The 24,215-nt window shown below is 42.3% G+C and overlaps 1 protein-coding gene across 18 annotated transcripts in view; it reads left to right on the top strand.

Moving 5' to 3' along the window:
* LOC132332309 (poly(rC)-binding protein 3-like) overlaps positions 1–24,215 on the top strand; it is a 497,066-nt gene that overhangs the window by 446,601 nt on the left and 26,250 nt on the right. For 12 of the 18 annotated variants that reach the window (XM_059856569.1, XM_059856579.1, XM_059856495.1 and 9 more), the window contains 9 exons: positions 2,130–2,153; positions 2,257–2,289; positions 5,049–5,165; positions 11,059–11,190; positions 13,883–14,011; positions 14,837–14,980; positions 19,711–19,767; positions 20,250–20,325; positions 22,116–22,168. In XM_059856569.1, the coding sequence (XP_059712552.1) occupies positions 2,130–2,153; positions 2,257–2,289; positions 5,049–5,165; positions 11,059–11,190; positions 13,883–14,011; positions 14,837–14,980; positions 19,711–19,767; positions 20,250–20,325; positions 22,116–22,168 (765 nt within the window). The remainder of the gene's footprint in view (positions 1–2,129; positions 2,154–2,256; positions 2,290–5,048; positions 5,166–11,058; positions 11,191–13,882; positions 14,012–14,836; positions 14,981–19,710; positions 19,768–20,249; positions 20,326–22,115; positions 22,169–24,215) is intronic. The other 6 variants (XM_059856587.1, XM_059856527.1, XM_059856598.1 and 3 more) reach the window with 5 other exon arrangements.

Raw genomic sequence — 24,215 nt, 5'->3', positions numbered from 1 at the left:
TGTCTGGACAATATCTGTTCTCAGGTCAGTGTGTACAAGAGTGCAGAATGCCATCTCGTAAGAGCAGTTGGAAGAGAAATAAAAAAGGGAAAGGGAAACAGGAAAAGCACAGTTTGAAAATAAACTTGAGAAGGTGTGTCACATGATTGACGAACTTTGTGGCTAATAAGGCATTGACTTCACTGGGAATAAGGCTGTGACTGAAGAATCACAGACCGATGAAGGTTGGAAGGGACCCACAGAGGCCTCCAGTCTGACCTCCTGAAGCAGATTGCCTTGGAGCAGATTACACAGGGCCTTGCCCAGGCTGGGCTCTGACACCTTTAAGGATGATGATTCTCTGGGTGCCTCTTTCAATGTCCAGCCATGCCCATGGTGATTTTTTTTCCCTCACATTGAGTTGGAATTTGATATTGTAGCTTGCTTTCCTTATTGTACACTGCAGTAAGACTCCCCTGTCAAGTCTTTAGTTCTCTCATCTCTCCTCATGTGTCCTGTGCTCTGGTCCCCTGACCAGCTTGGTGGCCCTGCATTGAATTCACCTCAGTGTGTCCTTGTCTGTCTTGTACTAGGAGCCCAAAAGAGGCCACAACCCTCCAGGCATGCTCTCACAAAGAGGATTACAAAGAGCCATTTGCCCTAGCCCGCTGGCTCCACTCCTGCTATTACAGTCCAGCCTTTGATTGAGCAGGGGTGCACTGCTGATGTACTCATTTATTTATGTTGAAGTTCTGAGTTAGGACCATCGGGACTTTTTCTGCAAAGTCAGTTTTAAGGTAGCAGGTTTTGTCCAGCTTGTCCTGCTGCATGGGCTTTTTCCATCGCAGACGTGGGGCTTTTCATCTGATTTCATTCTACTCCCTGAACTTTCCCCAAGCCCAGATTTCCAGCCTGTCCAGCAGTGTATTGACTGTTCCCCTCAGTCAGGTGTTGTGTGCAGACTTGCAGGGAGCATAAAGGAACGGTATGCCAGAGTTCATTGAAATAGGTAACTTAGTCTCGCTGGAAAGTCTTCATGTCTTGTGAGCAGGATGTGAGGAATTGCAAGCACAAACAGCTTCGTGTTATGAGCTTATAAACAACTGGCAAAAATAACTCAAGGTCACTGCAGGTAGTTCTTTCCTGCAGAGTAAAGTCACTACCACTTTTATTGCAGGTCTATCACTGGATAGAGTGTTGGAGGACAAAAATTTCAAAAATTCTACACTTTGGACTGTGTTCCAGGATGGATCACACTGAAGTACATGGACTGGAAGTGGTGTATCTTACATCTGAGACAGCTCAAGCATCTGAGGCAGTCTTTAACTGTAGAATTAGATTTCACAATCTTAGTATAGGAGTTTATATTCCTTTAGCTGGTCTCTCCATCACATGATTTCCAGTCTGATGTCACAGCTTGACAGCTGATTTGTGTAATATGTCCAGACTATTCATTTTAGTGTTAATAGTTTCATTTTTGCTACCTCTTGGTTTTATTCACCAAGATTTTCACCCTTGGGATGTTGCCAGAACTGCCACATTGTTGCCCTACTGTATGTTCACAGACACACTTCTCAGTATTTTCTTTCCTTTGGTGGAAGTTCGTGGGAGCCCAGTAGTAATTCCCAAATCCCTAAAAAGTGATTAGCAATTATTGTTCTCTAAGTGCTTAATAGGGAGATTAAGACAGGCCACCAGGTGTTTACACAATAACTCTTGGTAGCGTGGAAATTCAGCTCTCACTATTACAAGGCATAAGGAGGGTAAATACCTGCCCTTGGAGAAACCAGCAATTATTTTGATGCTTGCATTGCACCTCATTTTCTCCACTGGACTGTGCAGTTCTATCTTAACTTTTCATTCCCTGATAGGGATTTGTCTGTGTTTATAGTAGTGGGATGGGTCTGCAACCACAAGATCGGTTTCTGTTAAAAGTGTTTTTTTTCTACGATCACTTGGCTGCAAAGCTGCATTTTTAGTCCATCCCTTTGTATCTAACGTGGCATATTTGTATACAGCAACAATGGAAGGGAGCTGTGCTTCACACTGAAGGTTTGAAATAAATGATAGTGAAATAGCTTAGGAACAGCACAAATGCTCTTCTGTAACAAATCGTATCATTCACTGTGTCTCTTTTTTTTCTGTTTCAGGAGGTTGGAAGCATTATCGGAAAGGTCAGAAAATAACTTTATATTCATGTCAAACTATTGTATATCATTTCTCTTTTCTTAGCCCAGGCTAATGGTTTTTGGTTTTTTTTTTATGCTTCTTTAACAGAAAGGTGAGACAGTGAAGAAGATGAGGGAGGAGGTAAGACAAGCTTTGATGTCTTCACTTGCCTTCCTTTCCAGCTCAGAGAACAGTGAGTTCAGCATGTGCAGACCGATGCTGCCATCAAGTGGGCCGATCGCTTAACATCCCCGTTCTTTGCAAGCGGTGGGGTTTAAATATGCTGGCCTAAATTAAACATTGTTGTTAATGTAACCTCCTTATCGCTGCAGCAGTCTGGAGTCTTTCATTCCCCTAGCGATGTGCCTGCTGCTGCTTTATCTCAGAACAGCTCACAGCATGGTTCTGTGCATCAGACCCACTGTATCTTTCATTAGCATACCAACATCAGTCCTGCACATGGCTTGGCCTCCTGGTAGAGTTTCCAAAAATCTGAAACCAAGTGTTAGACTGACGCACGTCGAGTTTGAGGGTAGACACAAGCTTCAGCAGAGCTGGAGCCAGACGTGTATAAGCCAGAGCATCTCTCTGCCATGTCTTGGCAAAGCCTCAGCTTTTCCTCATTTTGCAGCCGTGAGCAGGATGTGGGCAGGGTAGACCTGCACACCTGCCATTCCAATCCTTTGAAAAGGCTAAAGACAAATAGGATTAAAACAGGGCACTGCATGAATCTCAGCCTCCCCCGTGTCTGCAGGCTTCTTTCCCTGCCGCAGAGCAAGCTGTGCTATCTTCAGAGGAGTGTGCTTAGGTGGAGGCTACAGACCCACACTGGTCCTGCAAGGCAGCACATCCTACCTGGAGATCCATGTAATTTTTCTGCTTTGAAGCAACTGCTAAAAGTATAAGTCTAAAGAGAAGTCCTACTGTTTTAAACCTTAGGAGTGCCTTGCATAGAGGATGCCTCAAGAAAAGTCAGTTTGGCTCTAGTAAAGCTGCAGTTCATTACTGTGTCAGCTGCTTCATTGTTTTCTACTCTGATAGAAGGTCTGTGGCAGGGAAATGTCAAAGTATTTTAGTAAAGAAAATTGCAGACATCCATCTTTAAATATACACAATAGGGATTTCATTGTCAGACTGAGTTCTGAGCTCCTTTTTTGATGACATGTTTTCACCCATATTTTCACACGTTTGCTAAGACTTAAAGGAAAAAAATATAGGAAATTTTTTTTCCAGTGTACTAGGTAAACTTAATTAAACACATTTTAGTGCAATTATTAATTATGATCATGAGCAGATATCTTTGTACATAAGTTGTATGCACAGAAGGGAAACCATCATTGGAGAGTGCTCCTGACTTCTAAGTAAAACATCTTAGAGAATACCTATGATGCTTGGTCAGTCTGTCAAGATAAATATCAAATGTTCTTCCAATCCTGCACCCCTGCTGACATGTATATGTGATCAGAAGACACTTTATTTTTTGGTTTTTTTTAATAATGGAATTGTATGCATCTTTATATCAGCACAGGACTAAGAGGCTGTATCTCCACATGATGATAACTTGGTCATTCTTTAAATGACTACCTTTTTGAGTACTTCTTTAAAAGCAAAATGCAGCTTTTATTTTGACTTCCCTGGCAGATGTGGCAGGGTACACACCATCTTTATGGTGTGAAATGTAGCTCTGTCTTTGGGGAAATGTCAGAGACAATTCTGTCATTGAGGAAATGTCAGAGACAACTTCAGGCCTACAGAAAAGTACAGAACTTTCAGTTCTGTGCCCAGGTCTGTGGCAGGAAAATTTTTCTATCAGTAGTGTTGAGCCTTGTTTTTTTTCCATGCTGTGTGGGGGTGCTGTCATTTGGGGAAACACAGTCTCTTGCATTAGAGCAGCAGCATGGGGTGGTTCAGGGCTGGGACACAGCACACCAGCAGCTGTGAGGTGACCCTGCAGGCAAAGGGCCAAACTAACCCAGGTTGTCTCACACTGGCTTCAGGCCCTGCTCCCCAAGAAGGTCAGTGCCTGTGGGTGATTTGAGGCTCCGGCGTCTTGTTAGGCTGCATTAACAGATTTCCAAGACTGAAATCTCAGAGAACGCGTAGGGTGGCTCTTACCTGAAGCGGATTTGATCCCCTACACTAAAGATCCTCTTAATTATATATATTAAAAATCTATATAAATTTCTAAATATATAAAAACCCCTGGTTCAGGCATTTTCTCTACACTGCCGAAGTGACATAGAGAGTTGAGTATACTTGAGAGCAGCCTGGCTTCTCTAAGACACTTCTGGTTTTCTAACTCCATCCAACAGGCTCCTTGCCCTATGGGCACATACTGTTGGTGTGTCCTGTCCTACCGCTAGTCCTTTAAAGGGGTGCTCAGTGCATATTGGCTGGCTGTCTTCATGTAAGGCACACCTACAGGGAGCCTTCTCCACAGTGCAAAGCAAGGCCCCAGCAGAGAGGCAGAGAAGCCAAGCCCCACCTTTGGGGCTCCAAACCAGAGAGGTGCATCGCTCCTGGGAAATGCTGGTGCTCCCTGGAGACAACCACCTTCTCTTAAATTCTGCAGCTCCAGTCCTACTTAAGGTTAATCCTGCAAGAAGGAAGGGAAAAGACTTGATTATACAATTATTTGCAACTTTGAGTTACAGAGGTGCTATTTGCATGCTGCAAAGAAGGCTGTAGAAGTATTTACCCAGACAGAATCCTGCTTCCCGCAGTTACATGAATTTTTGGAATGTGATCAGTTTATGCTGAAATTATATGATGTTGGGGCTGCAGTTGTAGGGAGGGGAATTAGATGCCTCAAGGTATTCCTTCCCAAACTATATTCCTAATCCTACTTTGTTTGCTCCTTGGGAAGTATAACTTTGAAAAATATTTGTTCCTTTTGACAGAGTGGTGCTCGAATCAATATTTCAGAAGGCACTTGTCCGGAGAGAATTGTGACAATAACAGGCCCAACAGATGCAATTTTTAAAGCTTTTTCTATGATTGCACTAAAATTTGAAGAGGTAAGCAAATAATTTTTTTTCATTCTTCAAGTTGAAATCCAAACACTGTTTGAATTTTCTCATGTTTGCTTTAATGTTAAATAGGATTTGTTTAATGTTCTATTTAATAGCAATGAAAGCCGTTATATTTTTATAAATGCTTTTGGCAGCAGTGCTGAAGAAAAATAATGGGTCAATTTACAAGATGTTTGATCATTTCTTTTGCTTTTTGGAGGCTTCAGGGAAAAGCAATTGCTTCTAGTAATGTGTACTAATGGTAGGAAAAATGTCTTGGAAAAATTCTATTCCCACTGTGGGTTTGATTTGAAAAGAATAATTGCCTAACTTTTAACTCTGTTTGTATGAATCCAGTTGGTATTGATGTAAATGTTATATATGTCAAAATGAATATATAACTCATTTAACTAGAATTTTTTTATTTTAAAAGCATGCTATATGATTACCAATTACCACATTTAAGGCTTTTCTTTTAAAACCAATTAAAGGCACTCAGAGTAAGTAAGGCAGGAGTTCAATTCACTGTAGACTAAGTGTTCTGTGCAGATATGTATCTAAATTGCTGAGATTTCCTTCAGTTTCATGGACCAGCTACAATTAAATATGGTCACCATCTTAAAAGGGAACCTCACAGAAAAGGCAGCAGAGTAGAGAACATGAACCCTGGTCACTCTGGAGAGGATTTAACTCCCTCTACTTTTGAAAATCATATGTCTAGTCCAGGCAGCTCCCCTGTCCTCTCTGGAGAGGCAGATGCCCCTGCAGGAAGCAATTCCCCTTCTCCTAATGGAAGAGCTTGCAGACAGGTAGACTGAGTCACCTGCAGCTGAAGCAAAGGGCAGGGTCTCTCCAGAACAGATTAAAATAGAGGGACGTTAATCCCTTTAAGAGTTCTCATTTCTGCAAGGCAGCAAGGTTAGTCTCCACATCTCCTCATAGCACAGGGAGATGGTGGAATTGCTGAGAATTGTCAACTTGTGCCGTCATTTACACATGGCAAATGCTCAAATTTAGAGCAACACAACTAGAAGAGAGCTCATAAGCCACCAGATGCAGTTGTCTGCTAGAATCAACTGTATGGCTTGGACTTGTGGCTTCACAGCATGATCAAAAGCTAGTTAGATTTTTAATATTTCCTGATACTGGGTCCACAACTTCAGGTCTCTGATAATTAGACACCTTCTTTCCGCTCCTCACCTGACTTTATTCATGAACAGTTCATGCAGCTTTGTTTCTATGCCAGCACTGATCATTAGTTTAGATAATTCTTGCCTTTCCATCCCTGAGGATTCTCTTTCTAGATATATATTTAGAAACTGATTTTATCCCCACACACCTTTGCTTTTGCCAGAGAGAGAGATCCAAGCACAGTCTTTCAGCGGATGCATTCCCCACCCCTCTCATGATTCTAGTAGTCCCTTTCCACCTTTTTCCAGTTACATTTTATCTTGAATGTCTGTGTTAATTGTGGACAGGTTGCAAATGAAGTTCCACAAAGGCTTATCTAACAGCATTAACAGTCCCCTGTCCTACTTATAGCGCTGTCATATCCCTGCCACTGATGGAAATGCCTCACCTCCTACCAGTTTAATTCTTTGCACATACCCCTGCTTTGCCTGGTGGGTGTTCCCCTCAGCTCCTGCTGAGGAGTTTCCACCTCTTCAGTCTTGGCAAACATTCCTGTCAGGCTCCAGACAAATGACTTTTTTTAATACTGCAGGTGTTAATCCCATTTATATTTCTTCAATCCTTCATGGGTTTCCAGACCTTCCTGCATGATACTCCAAACTTTCAGTATGTTGATAAAATTTCTTCCTTTTGTGGCATGGCACATTTTATAAGAATGCTTGGGGAGGTTTTTGCCAGTTATTAATGAAATAATAATGATTTTGAGGTTTAAGTCTGCAGAACCACAAGTAATTCTATCTAACCCAATTTCAAAACCTCCTATTGTCATCTCTTTCTCCTCTTCATCTCCTACCCATCATGGACCAATCCCTGTTTCTTCTAGTTTAAGAGGTAGGTCGGTGCACAGTGCCATGTCCTCCAGTCCAGAGAATCCTGGAGAGAGCAGTGTCTCTGCTCTCTACAGGAAAACCATGTTCCTTTTCCTGTAAAATGCTAAGAGAATCATTAGCACAGATAATCCCTGCCAGTTCCCACCAAAATGAGTACCCAGTAGAAATAATGCTGCATTTTTCATGCAAACATCAAACACTGCACGGCATCAGATCCCCAGCCCACCACCCAACGCGATGTAGTCTTTGAAAGTGCTGTAGGTAGCAATAGGCAAGGAAAGCTGAAATTCAGGCATCTGGCTGGATTTTGCACTTATTTGCGCTTGCAGGTTTTAGAGGGTAGCCTGGGCTCTTCATATGAGCATTAGCAAAGGAGTATTGGCAATCTCTGCAGATCAAGTACTGTTCTGAAATATCTGTATTTAGTTTTTAACATAATTAGTTTGTGGTATATTGAAAAGAACAACAGTAAAGAAACATGTGTATATAATACATATTGTATATATAATACATTATATATATAATCAGTTAGGTTTCCTATAAATCTTCCTGCCAATAAAATGAGGTAACCGTAACACTCTGGAGGCAAAATAAAGGGCTCTTTCAAAAATTACAAATTGGCTAGCTACCAAGTGCTACTTTTCATGCATATATTTTTGCTTCAGTCATTTAAAATATTCAGACCAGCTCTGGTTATTGCAGCTATGTTGAAGCAGAAGAAAAAAGATGCATGTGTGAGACTGCTTCTTTGGGGAATTGTTTTGGTATTTGTCATACATGCCCACATGAAGACCTTGGACCCTTAATTTCCCCCTTACATCTGTATACCTAGAGATAAGCAGGTGTAGGAAGTCCTGGAATGCTTTTGTAAAGTTAGTAAAAATTTCAAAATATGTCAGAGAGATAAAAAATTGAGAAAGGCTGGGTTTGTCTTGTGGTTGTTCTGTACCCTTATATAACTCTGCTTTGACAACCTTCCTAATGGAAGTGCTTTTCTAGGAGTCTTATGATGAATTTACAAGATAAGTAGGTATTTACATGAATTCCTAAAGTGTTCACTGCAGGGGAGAAAGAGAGTTGTTAGAAAATGACACTAACCCAGGCAGACCCCTGGAACTGCAAGAGGGGACATTTTAGCACAGTCCCTTTTGGGTTGGAGGCTGAGACCCAAGAAACACAGCTGTAACTTCTCTGGTGAGTGGGCCAGCTCTAGCTTTCCTTCTGAGCCTGCATAATCCTCTGAAAGCACATGATACTTAAGCGCTGGAGTAACCAGCAGGCACAGCTCAGTAGTCAGACCTTCTCCAGATGAGTAAGAAAAGGAATTTTGGAATCCTTGTTCCTCTTTAAACATCTATGAAGCGCTTGTTTGGCTCTAGGAAGTAGAAGAGAAAAGGAAGGTGTTAAAAGCAGTTAGGGGGATACCTTTCTGACAAACATGAATTCTTGCCAGTACAACTGTGATCAGTCATTTGGTGTCATTTCCAAGGGAGGAGCCACCTCACAGAATCCTCTGCTGTGGAAATTGGACAGTTTAACATCTCCTTTGAAACCAGAAAAGAAGGATTTTGGTATATTTTTTTCTCCTTGGAGGTTTGGTAGAATTCTCAGCTGCCAGGTCAGTTTGTCTTGGGAAGCCTTATGTGCTATGACCTGGGGATGCCAAGAGCTTCTGCTGGCTTTTCAGCACTTCCAGGCTCCCAGTTAGCCTGTCTTGGCTGAGGAGCAGCCCACCAAGCATGGAGAAAGCCATGCAAGGTCCAGCTGAAGTGTCTGCCAGAGCCCTGAAGAAATGGATGCAATGTCACAAAAAGTTAGAACTTAAATAAATAGGAGTCTCCCAGTTTGAAAGACGACTGTTCTGTGAGAAAGTCCTGAGCCATCCCTACTTGGAAGCTGCAGTTCTGAGGGGGATTTTTTTCTGCTTATTTCTCCTTTGTCATGTTTTTAAGCTGGAATAATTCCTGTATGCACTCCATGCTGCTGAGCCCCCATGTTTAGATGTTGCTTTTCTTAAATAGGGAGGACAAAATAAAGAGAGCAGTGGCTTCCAGTTCCTGCAAAGTGCTTTTGAAGGCAGAAATTTCAGTGAAGGCTTTGAGGTCAGGCTGCATATGATATGGAAGTAGGAGACATGATTAAGTTTTGTGCTGTGTGGCTGAAGAGGATTATTCACCTACATGTGCCTCCGCCTGATACAACCAATGGTACAGTGAGATGGCATCTTCCAGCTGAAAAATTGGCATGACTTTATCTCAGATACATGGGTGCTGCAAAAATCTGTTATCCCTCTGGCTTTATTTTGGATTGCAGTCTCTCATTGACACAGCCACTAAACAGAATATGAGTTACTACTGGCTGGCAGAGGATTTGGTAGATGGTAGAGGATTTTAGTAGATTTGGTAGCAGTCTTGTCACATGCAACAATGCCTTGTTCCATTCGAGATTTTATTTTCTTCTTTTTTGAGGTAATTAAGGTCATACCAAGCCTTTTCTTTGATGGAAGAATGCTGCCATCAAAACTGGGGACATACCTTAGGAATCAGTGCTGGTATCACCAGGTTCCCTCACTGGTTCAGTGAGATGTGCAGAGTTGCTTGAAGTGCTGAGTAGTTTTGTTGTTGATTGTTTTTTTTGTAATTTGGAGTCCCGATTGCATAATATAGGCACTTTTTATTGGTTGGTGGGGTGGTTGGTTGGTTGATTGGTTGATTGGATTTTTTTGTGTTTTTCTTTTTTGTTTTTTGTTAAAGTGATAGTCTTTATAAGCATAGAAAATCACATCAGTTCTGTCTGATGGAGCTCTTGTTGCATCATAAGTGACTTAATAGGAAATGCATGTTTTCTCATTCCCGTCCTAATCTTTGGTAACATTCATGTGGAGAGTGTAATAGCTGTGCCATGCCACCTCACAGATGAGTCTTCTCAGCTCATAGCTAGTGTTACCAAAACTCTCTGAAATTCCCCTGAGTTGTTAAGCAGCTGCAGTGCAGCTTATGGCTTTTTATTTTTTCATCCTAAGTTCCTTCAAAGCATCCCACTGATCAGTGGGAAGATAAGCTTTATCTTGTCCTCTGTGATGAAGTCTTTAGAGGGATTGTTTTGTCTGGCCTACAAGATTTTGAACAAACAAAATTTATTTAAAATAAGTGCTTATGGGAGTGTGTAATGTAGTCTCATCGGACAGTGGGATACATAGATGTGTTTCATTACCTGGACACAGGCAATTGCTGTTCTGCTGAATTTTTTCTACTTTTGTTACATTACCGTGAAGGAAACGGTTTTAGAAATTGTGTAGTGCTACAAATATTTATGGACCTGCTACAAGAGAGAAATTAAATCTGGAGGGTGGCAGAAGACTTATCAAAATCATCTGGTTTTCTCTGCTTCAGATTATGCACATGTTCTTTGTCATTCCTCTTTCTAACCATTTTCCTTCGAATCCAATCTGGGAAGAGATGTGAAATGTAGAGACGTATTACACAGTATAAATTTACTAACTGAGGTGATGGAAAAGAGACCAAAACAGACTGAAACAGGTTTTGGAACCTGTGAATCCAAAAGCCTCTTGGCTTTTCCATCTGTTTTGGCTGGTTTCATGGCAGACACCACCTCCTCCTCCTAGTACTGCCCTCTGGTCCCACAGCATGGATCTTGCAATGCCAGACATCTGAAGGGTCCCTCTGGCGCAAGCGGCTTCATGCTTACAGTGTATCACCAGCAGAGCTGTGGTGGGTTTTCCTTACCACAAAAGCCAGCCATGCTGGTTGCACACTCCCCAGGTCTCCACAGACAGCCTGGGCATTTGCTCTGAGCCCTGCAGTGCTCACCAGGAGTGACAAATCCCCCACTAATGCTCACTGACACTGTGATTACAGGACATCAACGCTTCGATGACAAACAGCTCGGTGACAAGCAAGCCGCCCGTAACACTGCGGCTCGTGGTCCCAGCAAGTCAGTGTGGATCCCTCATAGGAAAAGGAGGTTCCAAAATCAAAGAAATCAGGGAGGTAAGTCTTGGGATGTGTGCTGGGGACAGTGGCTAGCTCAGCATCCTACTGCAGTGTGCCCTGCCAGCATCACCCACTGCACCTTACTGATCACACCAACATGAGCATGTGTCGACTAAAAAACCTGGAAAAACCTTGGTCTGAGAGAAGCAGAGGGTCCAGCACAGCTGCACTTGAACTTTTCGTGACACTAAAGACCACGTGTGAAATAGAGAAACAGCTTTACAGTGTATAAAGTCTTTCATGCACAATTAAGCAAAGCAACAGTGACAAATGGCTCCTCAAGTTTCTTTTCCAGCACAGACCCCTGCCCAGCAATATTTAGGGGACCCCAAGTCAAAGAGTTGCAGCCATTTCCAAATTAGTTACCAGCCGTACAGTCAGAGAAAAGCCCAAGCAGCACTGGGGATTCCAGGCTAGTAGATCTACTTTCTAGAAAAGTGTGATTTTCATGCTCCTTCTGTTTCTCCCTAATGTCACTGGGCCACAGGTGACCTGATTTGATCCATTCCAAACACATGCAGAATTTATTTTTAGTCCAGACTTTAGCTAGAGGTATTAATTCAGTGTGCTAGGAAACGCCTTTTTGTCTAACCAAAAAATGCAAAAAGTACCATACAGTGCCTGTTTTGACTCTTCCATGCATGACTGTTAACAATGCAGCACTTGCCAAGCCAAGGATCTGGTGTTTGTAATCACTCATACAAGAAAATCAGGTACATGCTTAGTTATATAGAGAAAATCTGAATAGGACATTTCAGAAAAATGGATTGTTATTCTGGAGGAAGTGACAGTACTCCTTCTAAGTTCGAATTCATTCCAACATGGGATGAAGTTTGAATGCTAAGATAACATGTTGATCAATTTTTTTAATTTGCCTATGTAAAAACAAAAGGCTTTTGACAGGTTCTATGAAGTTGAAACTCTGTTTTTTTAATGTAAAATGTGGATCCAAGATGGTAGGTTTTAAGGAGCTTTTAAGTTGATTTCTTAGTTGTGTTAAAATAGAAGCAGGCATGACTGTGAACTGTGTGCTAGTGATTTCTTAGCTCTAGGTTTTACAACTGTCCATACTTTGGATTTTATATTAAAAATATTAGTAACTTCCCTCAGAGCACTGTGGGAATGTGCCCAGGACATAGGTTTTTACAGGTGAGATTGGTCTGTTGGGTAAATTAAGTGACTGAAGTGATTTTATCCTGGTGATCATAGTTTCAGAAGCAATTGCTGTAGTCTGGTACAAGAAAGAAAAAGGAAAGTTTTTGGCCAAATAGGTGTTTTGATAAGGTTAATGTAGCAAGAAGTCACACTGCACATCTTCCTAAGCATAAGGATAATGGACAAAATATTACTTGTTTTTTGCTACTGATAAATGACCAAAGTCAGAGAATAAACAAGATTAGCACTGGGAGTAAATGCATAAGCGACTCTGGTACTTGGCAGTCTTGTGCTGGATGTACAGATACCCAGGAATGTACATTAAAAAGCAAATACCAGGAAAGAGGGGGAAATCAAGGAGCATCCAGACCAAGATGTGGTCTAATTTCATCATCACACAACACACTGAGCAGTTGCAAAAGGAGGGGTCTTTTGCATTCAGTCATGCACCCAGAAACAGCATGTAGGGTTGCAGTACTATTTTTGAGATAAGATAATGAAAAAAAAGAAAGTAAAAGCATGAGAGATTTTTCAAATAACAGTGAAATTCCAAAGTCTGTTATGGTGCATGGAATTGATACTTTGGCCTTAAATAGCACTAGTGAACAGAAGATGGAATCAGTACATTAATCAGTTTTTGGAAAGAAGAATAACACATGTTGTGTATAACTAGCAGGAAAACAAATTAACTCCTTGCTGGCTGATACAAAGTCAATGGTTAAAGAAAATACTTGTACTTTAAAGCCCAAATGCTGCATTGCAATAACACTCAGGAATAGATCTTTTGTGCAATATGTTAAAGAGCATATTCAATATCAAATGCCTGGGTTTTTCTCAGTTGACTGTAAAGGTCTTCTGTGTTCGTGTAATAATGTCAAGGATTGTTTGGGCCTCCTTTTTCTTTTTTTTTTTTTTTTAATAAAACACACTAGTGCCAAGATGAAATTTAAAATCAGTGCAAAAAAAACCCCCAAAGTGGCTCATTACTTTCTTGGTTTCATTAATGAGCTAAAAGTTAATTTAATCAACAGTAATACAGTAATTATGATTTAGAAGTGCTTCTGTACCTTAAGACATAAGGAAGCCTGAATTTCAACAAGAGACACAAGTCAGCCATCAGTAGATCAAAGAGGCATTTTTCAGTAGATTAAAGAGTGACTCATTTGATTAGCTGAGCTTCTTCAATTATTGGAGGGGTTTTTTTCTTACTTTTTTAGTATTGAAGAGCACTTCATTTCACCCTTTTCACTTTTTAGTCAGCATTGCAACTGTCAGTCTTTGAGAGGGTTAAAATGCTTCTCCCAGAGTTCAGGTCTCAGCTACTGAGGACTAACCTCCCCGGGGTGATAGTGTTGGCAAACTGGCTTCAACAGCCAAATCCATGTCCAGGAGTTTCCAAACATGCTCCAGCACATCCAGCAAAGAAAGGAGAAAAAGTTTAGAGGTGTCTCCCCTCCATTGTCTCAGTGAAAGACTGGAGAGGTGCCATTGCCTGCATGGCAGTGACAGTGTCTTTGCTGTGTCTCTGCTGAAGTCCACAGGAGCCCAGGTGCAGGTGGCCGGGGACATGCTGCCCAACTCGACGGAGCGCGCGGTGACCATATCCGGCACTCCCGACGCCATCATCCAGTGCGTGAAGCAGATCTGCGTGGTGATGCTGGAGGTGAGCCGGCACCCTGCGTGTCCCTTCTCACTCAGGAGATGCTCAAACACAAAATTAATAATTGTCAATTGCCATGGGTTCCCCTGGGGTGCTGCCTGTCCTTCCTGTGCCAGGGATTTCCAGAGGCTCTGTTAAACTCGGCTTTTCCTGGTGTTTGAGAGCCTCTTGCAGCAAGGTTTAGCAGTCAAGGGCTGTAATGACATTGTCAAACAACAGCCAGGTCCAGAACAGAGCTGCAGTCTTTCTGAAAGAAACACATTTTATTCTGATGTAGAATAAGGCAGAAAACATCCAGGTCTTGTTTCAAATAGAAATAATTCTGACCAGCCAGGACTTTTTGCTTCCTTAGGGTCAGGTCATTGCATCAGACCAGTAAGTTTCATGTTGATGGCAGTTTTTTAGCCCTTAGATTAAGTGATACACAAAATAAATTTATATAAAAATCTGGGCCTTTTAACCCTTGCTGAAAATGCCCATAATTTCCAAGCCATCAACCATTTTCAAAATTGGGCCCATGTTTCCTGAAATGCCTTGACATGCTTAATGAAGCTTCATAGCTTCATCTGACAGTGGCAGCAATGAAACCACGGGTGACACCATTGCCTGGTTTGGCCATGCACTCAGGTCCTCAGCTCCTCCCTTGAAGCCCAGACAGGAGGCCTCTAGCATATTTCTGGTCTGACGGGGTGGTGGGCAGGGTGGGCTGGGCTGGGTTACCTGCATGCCTTGTTGTCTGAGGTGACCAATATTTATAAAAAGACACATCTTTTTAATACAAGCTCTGCTTCGTTTTACATTTTGACCGCTTTGTGTTTTTGTCTGCAGTCCCCACCCAAAGGTGCCACCATCCCCTACCGTCCCAAACCTGCCTCTGCACCTATCATTTTTGCAGGTGGCCAGGTAAGAGCAGACACCATTTTGGCTTCAGCTGGAAACCACACCGTCCTGGCCCAGCCTCAGCCAGCGCCTGTTAGTTTTCAACTTTTACTCTTTCTTGCCTGGTATAGTATTGATGTGCTTTGTCTACTGTGTGTGCTTGCAGTTTGCAGGACAGGAGAACACTGCATTGCAAACTTTACGCAAAATTGTTTTGACCTGGTATTTTACCAAGGTTTAACATTGACTTCTGTAATTAAGAAAGGTTTTCCCTTCTGCAGATTGAGAGGTGTCCAGATCAGGAACTCATTGAGTGGGGCAGCCCTGCTTATTGTAGTGGTTGGGTTTTTTTTTTTTTCCTTCACTTGCAGCTTCACTTGCAGTATTGGCAGTTTTGTGAATTTTCAGAGATGATGAAACAGCAGAACATTTCTGCTAATGAAAAGTGTAATTTTTCTGTCATAGTTTTCATACTTTTTGGGACCAAATAGTGCTTTTTGCAGTAAGGATTTACACACTCATAATTTCCACTGCTTGTAGTTCCTCGGGATCAAGTAGCAATGGAATTCTGAGGAGGCTGCAACTACTTAGGTGGAAGTGTAGACCTTCCCAGCCATGGTGTGGAACAGCCTGGTTGATAACACAAGAACTGTGTTCCTGTTTCTTTTTTATGTAAAGAAGTTGATGATTCCTCCTTTACCTTAAGCTGTATCATTCAGGGTGTATCTCATCTGCCTTTAAAAACCCACTTGCAATTGGTTCTTCTTTGTATTTTAGTAATGTCTGAAATGGGTCTGCAGTGTGTGACCGAGGCATAGCAGGAATGTTCTGCCATCATCCATTGCAGGGTGAATGCAGCTTTCACTGAAGAGCCAGTGATGAACAGAGCTGATAAATACCCTAAAAACACCATGGGAGGGTCACAAGGGGACCTGTGTAGTGGGGGAGGAGTGAGATGCTGCAAGCCCTGCCTGACTCAAGGGGAAATCGACCCCATAAACTCAGCCCAGAGGAAGGCAGAGATCTCTCTACTCAGGATTAACATATGCAAAGCCCCTCTGGCAGCAAGGCACCCGCACCCAACCAGATGTTTTCCCCAAGGTGATGCCAAGATCTCTTTTTAAGCAATTACCCAATTACCTGCACGGTGGAACATCTGCAAGCAGGGCCCCCCTCCCACCCCATCAGCCCATTGGAGGTCATCACCCTGTCACAGGGTGTGGGCTGATGGCACGGACTGTGTCCCACCTTAGGCAACTTGGGGATCATATGAGAAGCTGGACATGGAGTTCCTGGTGGGGCTGAGTCCCCAAGGTGCTGCTGGCGTTGTTGGTGTGACAACCTATGCCACCACAATCTGCAGGTGTGAAGGAAGCTCTTGCACAAGAGCACACACCTCTGAAGCATATGCCAAAATGCTTCTGACAGCCCTTGACTGTCTCTGCTTTTTTTTTTGTCTCAGTTTTACTTTCTGTTTTCTAATGATTTGTTCTGATGTATATCCAGATTTTTGTAATCTGGATGTTGTAAGCTTTCATCATGTTTGAGCCTACTTCTGTTACTTGTTGTCATCAAAATAAGAAATCTGCTTCCTTAGTGACCAAAGCTGAATTGAAATGTAAAATAACGTGCCAGAAACTGGTCTATGACTGAAAGTTCAGAATAATTTACTCCATATGTGTAAGTTTACACTGCAGTGCTGTCCTTTAGGAAACATGTGTGTATATATATATATGCAGCAGCCCATTCTGTCAGTGTTGTAATTACCACTGCCTTCAAAGACTGTATATGATTGCTCAAAAGCATTGAACCTGTTTGCTAGAGGGTGCTGAGCAGTTTGTATAAATAATTGAAAGTATCCTATTTTCAGGTCTAATAGCTCTTGTCATCTTCAGTTTTATCAGTTAAAAAAGTGTCCTCATTTTACTAATGCAACCTTATAGATGTGAGAAAGAGTGTAAGAGGCAGACACTGTCTGTGTGCTTTGAATTTCTGTGTGCTCTTACTAAGCAGAATTTTTAAGAAAATGCTTAAGGTGTGTTTGGACACCAGTATGGAAAGCCACTTTAACCAGGTTTCATAAGTGGAAATTAATACCAAAAATAAAATTTTATTAGCACTGTTAGTTCCATTCAACATTTTAGCTAAGCTATCAGAAGTCATTTTTCTATTCTAAATTATATCATGGCTATCTTGAAAGGATTTTTTTGTTTAACACTTAGTAAAATAAATAATATTAGAAAATATAATCTCTAGTTTTCCTTAAGAAGTCTGGGTTCTTCCACTCTAAGTATTGTTTTTAATTCTCTTGTGCTTCTTTGATACTGCATTGTGCAGCAAAAGTAAAAGGAAACTGAACACTGCCCTGCTCTTTCCCTATTGTTATTTAGCATGTGCAATGGTTATATTGGAATTTTCTACCCTGTGTGCTACACTGGTGTTTAAATGGGTACTCAGAGGGTGCAGCTTTGCTTTATGTCTCTCACCATTATGATGGTTTAAATTGAGGGAGATGTGCAGACCAGGTCATCCCTGCTGCTACTTGCATCAGTAGGGAAGTTGTCCTTGACTGTGATGGAAGCAGATCCATAGCCCGTGTGCTCAGTGGAACATTACAGGACAGATGTCTCAGTAGCCTCTACTCAGGCTTGAGCTCAGCAAGCCCCAGCCCTCAGCCCCAAAAACACACGGTTCCCCTGACAAGGGCTAAAGCAGACAGAGACTGTTTTGTCAAGCTAAATCAATCAAATGACCTTTTGGTAGCCTAAGAAATTAAAACCTTTCTTTCTCAGGTGTTTTTTTTTTTTTTTTTTTTTTGGTGGAAGAGGGTTTTTCTTTTTGTTTGTTTTTTTTTTCACTGGGGAAGAAAATTCAAGGCCCATCATGTCCATTCTGGTGTGATGGTTTTCATGGACTTCCTGTAAACTACAAGTAAACCTGGTCTGAGCACTGAATGTTCATTGGTTTTGTTACTTCCTATGTACACATGGAAGTTTGAGGGAGCAGGATGATGAGGGAAGGGGTGGCTTCTATTAGGTTTGCTGGTGACTTTTTTGTGATGGGTTCTTCCTGGTTTGCAGACCACTGCTTGGAAAACAGGATGTAAATATGTTCTCTCAGCTGGGTCTGAAGTAGAGCTGAGACCAGAAAAGGCGCTTGTGACCCGGCACAGAGGCTCAGACACCAAAGCATGGTTTCCAAACCCACTGTTTGCTCACAGACCCAGCTGTAACCTCCCTGAAGCTGCTGGCTGAGCACAGAGCAGCCCCCCCACCCGCCACCTCTTCCCACTGAGGTTGTCCTCATTTGGTGAAACTTTTAAACAAGTTTCACTTGCTTGAATACATGTTTCCTTTAGACCCCCTGATGACAGTGATCACTTGTTTTTGTGGAATGGAACCTTTTTTTGTGATATATAACTCATCAGTGATGCACACCCCCTATAGATGCACATGCATATTTGCCCATGAGCCTCCCATTGAGCCGGGTACACACATTTTTCTCCCTGTGCATAACTGCTCATGTGCATAATGTTTTCCAGATTATGGCCTGGCTTTATAACTAATTTAAAAACTAAATTAAATGTTTCTTCTCCAGAAGGGAAATTCTGCTACAGAAATGTGCATCATGCAGTTGAGACATTAAAGGTTTTAATATCTGAACTCCATTAAATGAATTGTTTTATGATTTGCAGAGGATTCATTACTTTCTAAGAGGCCTTTTGTCAAATAAGCATTTTGCAAACTAAGCTAATCAGCTCTGTTGCTGTTTATAATTCTCCCACTACAAATATTTATGTTATAATTTGTCCTTCTGCTTTCCTGCCTGTCTAAGCACATGCACATTAATTTTTTTCTGACATGCCATTCCTTTCATACATAATAGAAAATCATAAACTCTCTGTAGTTTTTTTTTTTTGTAGGCCACAGCAGAGAGTTGAACAGGACCAGCAGGAGAGACAAGGGCTGTGCTAACTGGTGCCAGGCATGCCACCATATCCCTCCTCACTCATGTGCTTTTTTCCCCCACACCTCACCCTAGTACTGCCAGAAATGATGCCAGAAACTACATCCCTTGCACTGCTTCTGTGGTGCAGAGTGGCTGGATTTGGAGAGAGGATATCTGGCTTGTTGTGGGAGATAAGACCACCCACCATGCTGGGGGTCTCCATGATGCTCCTGTCTCCAAACTGGCCTGCTGGCCCTGTGCCCAGGCACTGCAGGACAGGTTGCCATCAGCACACAGGCTCAGCTACCCTCTGGCACGGCAACCTGGGCCTGAACTCCATGAGGTGCTCCATGAGGTATCTGTGGCTGTCAGATGAGGTGGCTCAGAGCTGGCTGGCAAGTGGCCCTGCACGCAGGTGGCAGTCAGGAGCTGGAGGACAGGGCAGGGCATCCCCTGAGCAGGCCTGTCCCCTCCTCACTGTGCCTCTTGCTGCTCTGGCATCAGCATCTCCCTAGGTGCCTTGGTGTCACTGGCCACCCCCCTGTGCTCCTTGACCCTCTCAGTGTCCTCAGCTCTGCTGCTGGCAGACAGAGCTGGACTATGGAGAGCTCCTGAGGGCCAGGAGCCTCAGAGCTCAGCAGTGGCACTTGGGGTTCTCTGCTTGCAAGGGGTACATGGGCAGCCTGACAGAGACCTTTCTGTACCGTGCCGAGGGTTATCAAGCAGCACAAGAAAATTAAACCGCACTCAGTGTGGAAAGCAACACAGGTGGCATTTGCTGGGGGGGGGGGCATGAAAAGCTTTTGTGATGAGAGCAGGAATGCTGCTTGTCCCACCTGACTAACCTGTGTCTTAACTGTGCTTGTTGTTCCCAGGCGTTCACGATTCAGGGGCAGTATGCCATCCCTCATCCAGACGTGAGTCCAGCACATGTAAATTATTCCCTTTTTGTTCCTCTCCCTCTTATTTGTTCTGGGCAGCATTTGCTTTCTACAGTTAGCAATAAAGACATGGCCTAAGGACACCTTTCCTGACCAACATGGTCTATAGCCAAGTGTTAGTCCAGCTACATCTCTTACCTTGTGTAATAATTGCTAGAAAGTACAATGGCCCAGGAACAAATGACAGTTATCTTGATCTTTTTGCATGTGATATATTTGAGTTCTTTTAATATGTAATTCCAAAGTAATTAGTGAATATTAACAATAGCCATTACATGTAATAACAGTAGAGATGTCATTTATAACCAGTTTGGTTTTTTTTTTTCTCTACGGTAGATTAGAATTAATGATTAAACCTTTTATTTTTCAATATAATTTTAATTAATCCAGTTTTAGAACACGTAAGATGGTTTCTCTGCTCTGAAATAATTCCATTTGATTGGTTAGTTCTAATTTCCCATCCTGCCCTGCAGTTGACCAAGCTTCACCAGTTGGCTATGCAGCATCCCCCCTTTACTCCCCTTGGGCAGACCACCCCTGGTTTCCCTGGTACGTACCCATGACCCCCTGGGGATGTCCTTCTTTTTAACAGCTTTGTTTCCCGTGGTCATTACATCATTTTAATAATAAATGTGGTCAATGACCAGCAATCCTTCTGTTTTTACACATTAATTTCTCTTCTTCCCTCCCATACCTCTGTTACAGTTCCTTTCATCATTACTAAAACGTGCTTTGTTTGTTACTTTTATTAATCACAACTGCTTCATTTGTGCCCTTGGCTAAAAACCCTGAGTTTCTTCTGTTCAGTCCTAGCAAAGTTATTGTGGACCATACAGCATGTACCAGTTGGTTCTGAGGGAAGTGCTTGAGCATGCTTCTTGTCCATGCTTTGTTGACATGGATCAGAGAGAAGCAAGCATGGGAAAACAGTTTGTGCTCATGGCACAGAAACACCAATTAAAGAAACCATGGCATTGCTGAAAGTTGAATTCTTGTAGAGCCCAAAGTCTTGAGAGCATCTGTAATCATCACTGCTGGGACAAGTGCCTCACTTCCTACTAGATAACGCAGATATAGCTACAAAATGCAATGGAAATTTAGTTAAGGACGTAAAAATTTGCTCCCTACTTAGTAAAGCTGAGGTTGAATTCTTAATTGAAGAGTGTAAAGTCACTTAAGCCTGCAAATGAACATTTTTACTGTGCTTCACAACACACATGCTTGGCATCTAAAAACTTCACAGAAGTGCATCTGTGCTGGTACATGCTTTGTATGGCAAATAACATTTTATCACATACATCACAAATCCTGTGAGCAACTTGACTACTTGATACTCAGTGTGAAATAAGCTTGTGCAATTCATAATTGAATACAAACAAATAAAATTAGTCACTTTTTAATAGAATATTTATTTTTTGTATATTCTAGTTAGAAATTACTATTTTTGGCATATCTTTACGGATTATACAATAAACACCAAAAAAAGAGAAAATAAGATAAAGATTCATGACATCAAATCATAATTTTGTTTCTTTGTGATATATCTGATAAAATACCTACAAGTAATACTAAATGGCTTTTCCTAGCTTTGTGTTTTCCTTATTCTTGTCATTAACATCCTGCTCCTTAATCTTTTCCTGGTTATATTTGTGAGATGTACATTTCTGTAATGTTACTGTGTGTTAGAACAGTAATTCCATTTTTCCTGAGCATTTTCCTTTTGTCCACCCAAATTACAAACAAATGTATGCAGCTTAGAGTACTGTCTCCATTGCCCTTTCAAAATTACCCTCCCCAACATTTCTTTAGCAACTAATCCCACATATAATTTCCAGATTTTCTTAGGTTAATTTCTTTGTCCTTATTTTAAATTTTTTTGTAATTTTTCATAAACATGTATTTTGTTCAGCTAATTGTTCATTTGACATCTACTTTAATTTTCCGTATTCTAGAATTCCTAGTAGACAGGTCCAATTTCAGCCATACATTAATTTCTCAATTGATGTGTTTAGAACAAGCTTCGGACACTTATTTTTAGAGGAAACTCTTCATTTTCTAGAAGCTTTTTATGATGACCCTGTGGAATCTGCCCTGTGACATTTGTTGCTTTGATGGGTTAAAGGTTAATTAAAATAAGACTCATTTAAAATTAGCCCAGCCCTCTGAGTTTTGCATCCTTTGCTTTCTTTTCTGTTTCACTATCAGTTCTCTATTTTTCTTTGCTCCTTTTTTTTTTTTCCTCTCCTTTCTGTATGTTTCCTTCTCTAAAATTTCATTTGTTGTGTCTTGCCCTTCTTGCAAACAGCTGGCGTAACATTTTCCCTCTGTCCCCTGAATAGGACTGGATGCCACTACTCCAACCAGTTCCCATGAACTTACTATTCCCAATGATGTAAGTGGACCAATAGTCCGTATCTCTTTCTCTTCTCTCGCTCCTCTGCCACCAGAGGGGACACCTCTGACCTTTGGCTGATCTGTAAACACCAGCCCCAGAACAAACTGTGCAGCACTCAGTCTGTGGGGAGGGGCGTGAGGGGTTGGTGAAATGCTGGATGGCAGCAGCAGGAGTGACTGTCCCCTCTCGTGCCCCCTGGTGACAGTGCCACGGGGCTTCACTGGCTTCAGGAAAGCCTGGGCTCCCAAAACTCATCTCTCAGGTGGCACTGGCATGGGTGGTCTCAGCAGAGGGGCCAAAGGGGGTGGAAGAATGTGCAGCCCTGTGTGCTGTGTGTTGGGCTGGAGTCCTCCGTGCCCATCTCCACTGAATCCCACATTTACGCAAGATGGAATTTTTCCTGAGCCAAAAAGCTACTTTGGAAGTGTAAAGGTGCAGTATAAGGGTTTCTTTAAAAAACAAGGGCTAGGAACACTCCTGCTCCAGCAGCTCTGGGTTGGTTGTGATCAACAGGCCCAGTATCCATGAGCAACACGGTGCTGAATCTTAAAAACAGATCAAAATGCCCAACTGATATGCTGGGCATCACATAAAAATGCCTTCCCCTATAATTTGATTTCATTGCAGACAGGGCTGGGGTCTTTTTTCCATTTTCATTACATATGAGTTACTTGGAAAATGGAAGGATTCCCCTCCAGTAAAAAAAGCTTTGAAGCAGGAGTGGGATCACAAATAGAAATTATAGTACTTAAGAGATACTTACAATATTGTGCAAGCCCTATTAAACTCAGTGGCAATGATTTACAGTAAAAAAAAGATGCAGAACCACAAAGTGGAGGTGTGAGTGCTGTGATTCATTAAGTTGTCTGTTACGTAAAAAATTTCCTGCTGATTTATCAGGTCCTGCTTTGCAACCAAATTCAAATTAAGTTAAGAATTTTTTAGGAGCATCTTCTTTATCCTTACAGCACAAGTTTCCTAATTTCTCTTTCAGACAAATGTTGTTCTTGCCATCAGAGTTGTAAATCCAAGGTTACTCTTCTGACTTACCTTCTTTTGGGGTTCATGGCAGAGAAAGGGAGGGAGAAAGTTGGTCCTGGGTCCTGTAGTGCCATACAAAATTTTTAAAAACCATCAGTTTCTCATCCATGCAGTGTGAAATGCCCCAGCTCAGTACTGTCCATGAACAGAAACCATGAATTTGCCTGATGATTCTCATAGAAGGTTTTTCTGGCTCCGCAGTGTGTGTCTTGCTGTTGCTGCTAAAGGAGCAAAGCCAAGGCCAAACTGGGGTAAGGCTTAGGAGGAGCCTGCAGGAGTTCTCCAGGTGGTGAGAGGGAGTTCTGATGTGTGTAATGTGTCAAGGTGTGCATTAGAGGACCAAGAGGTCTGTGCTGCCCACCTGAGCTCTGTGTGCTCCTGTCTGTGTGTGCATACCCGGGGCTGCAGAGCAGAGGGAAGAATTGGCTCTTGTCCTGTTGGGTTGCAGGAGCTGCTTGGGAATTTCACAGGTGCCTTCCCTGGGGTCTCCCAGGGTGACCATGCATACTGGTGTCCCATGTCCCCATCACAGCTGCTCTAGGGCTGCTCTCCAGGCAGCCCAGTGCTAAAAATGTATTTGTTTTTGTCAGCAGTGGTGTGACCAGCAGGACCAGGGCAGTGAATGTCCCCCTGTGCTTGGCTCTGGTGAAGCTGCACCTCAAATGCTGTGTGCAATTTTGGGCCCCACAGTTCAGGAAAGACATTGAGGTGCTGGAGCAAGTCCAGAGAAGGGCAGTGAAGCTGATGAAGGGTCTGAGCACAAGTCCCATGAGGAGCTGCTGATGGAGCTGGGGTTGTTTAGCCTGAAGAGAGGAGGCTTAGAAGGGACCTTATTGTTCTCTGTAACTACTTGAAAGGAGACTGTAGGTGGGTGGAGGTTGTTCTCTTCTCCCAAGTGAATGATAGGAAAAGAGGAAGTGGTCTTAGGATGTTGCACCAGAGGAGGTTTAGGATATTAGGAGAAATGTCTTCACTGGAGGGGTGCTCAGACATTGGAACGGGC

This window comes from Haemorhous mexicanus, chromosome 1 (genome assembly GCF_027477595.1).
Source record: "Haemorhous mexicanus isolate bHaeMex1 chromosome 1, bHaeMex1.pri, whole genome shotgun sequence".
NCBI classification, from domain to species: domain Eukaryota; kingdom Metazoa; phylum Chordata; class Aves; order Passeriformes; family Fringillidae; genus Haemorhous; species Haemorhous mexicanus.
The sequence above is the reverse complement of the archived record's forward strand: the minus strand, read 5'-3'. Positions and strand labels throughout refer to the sequence as shown.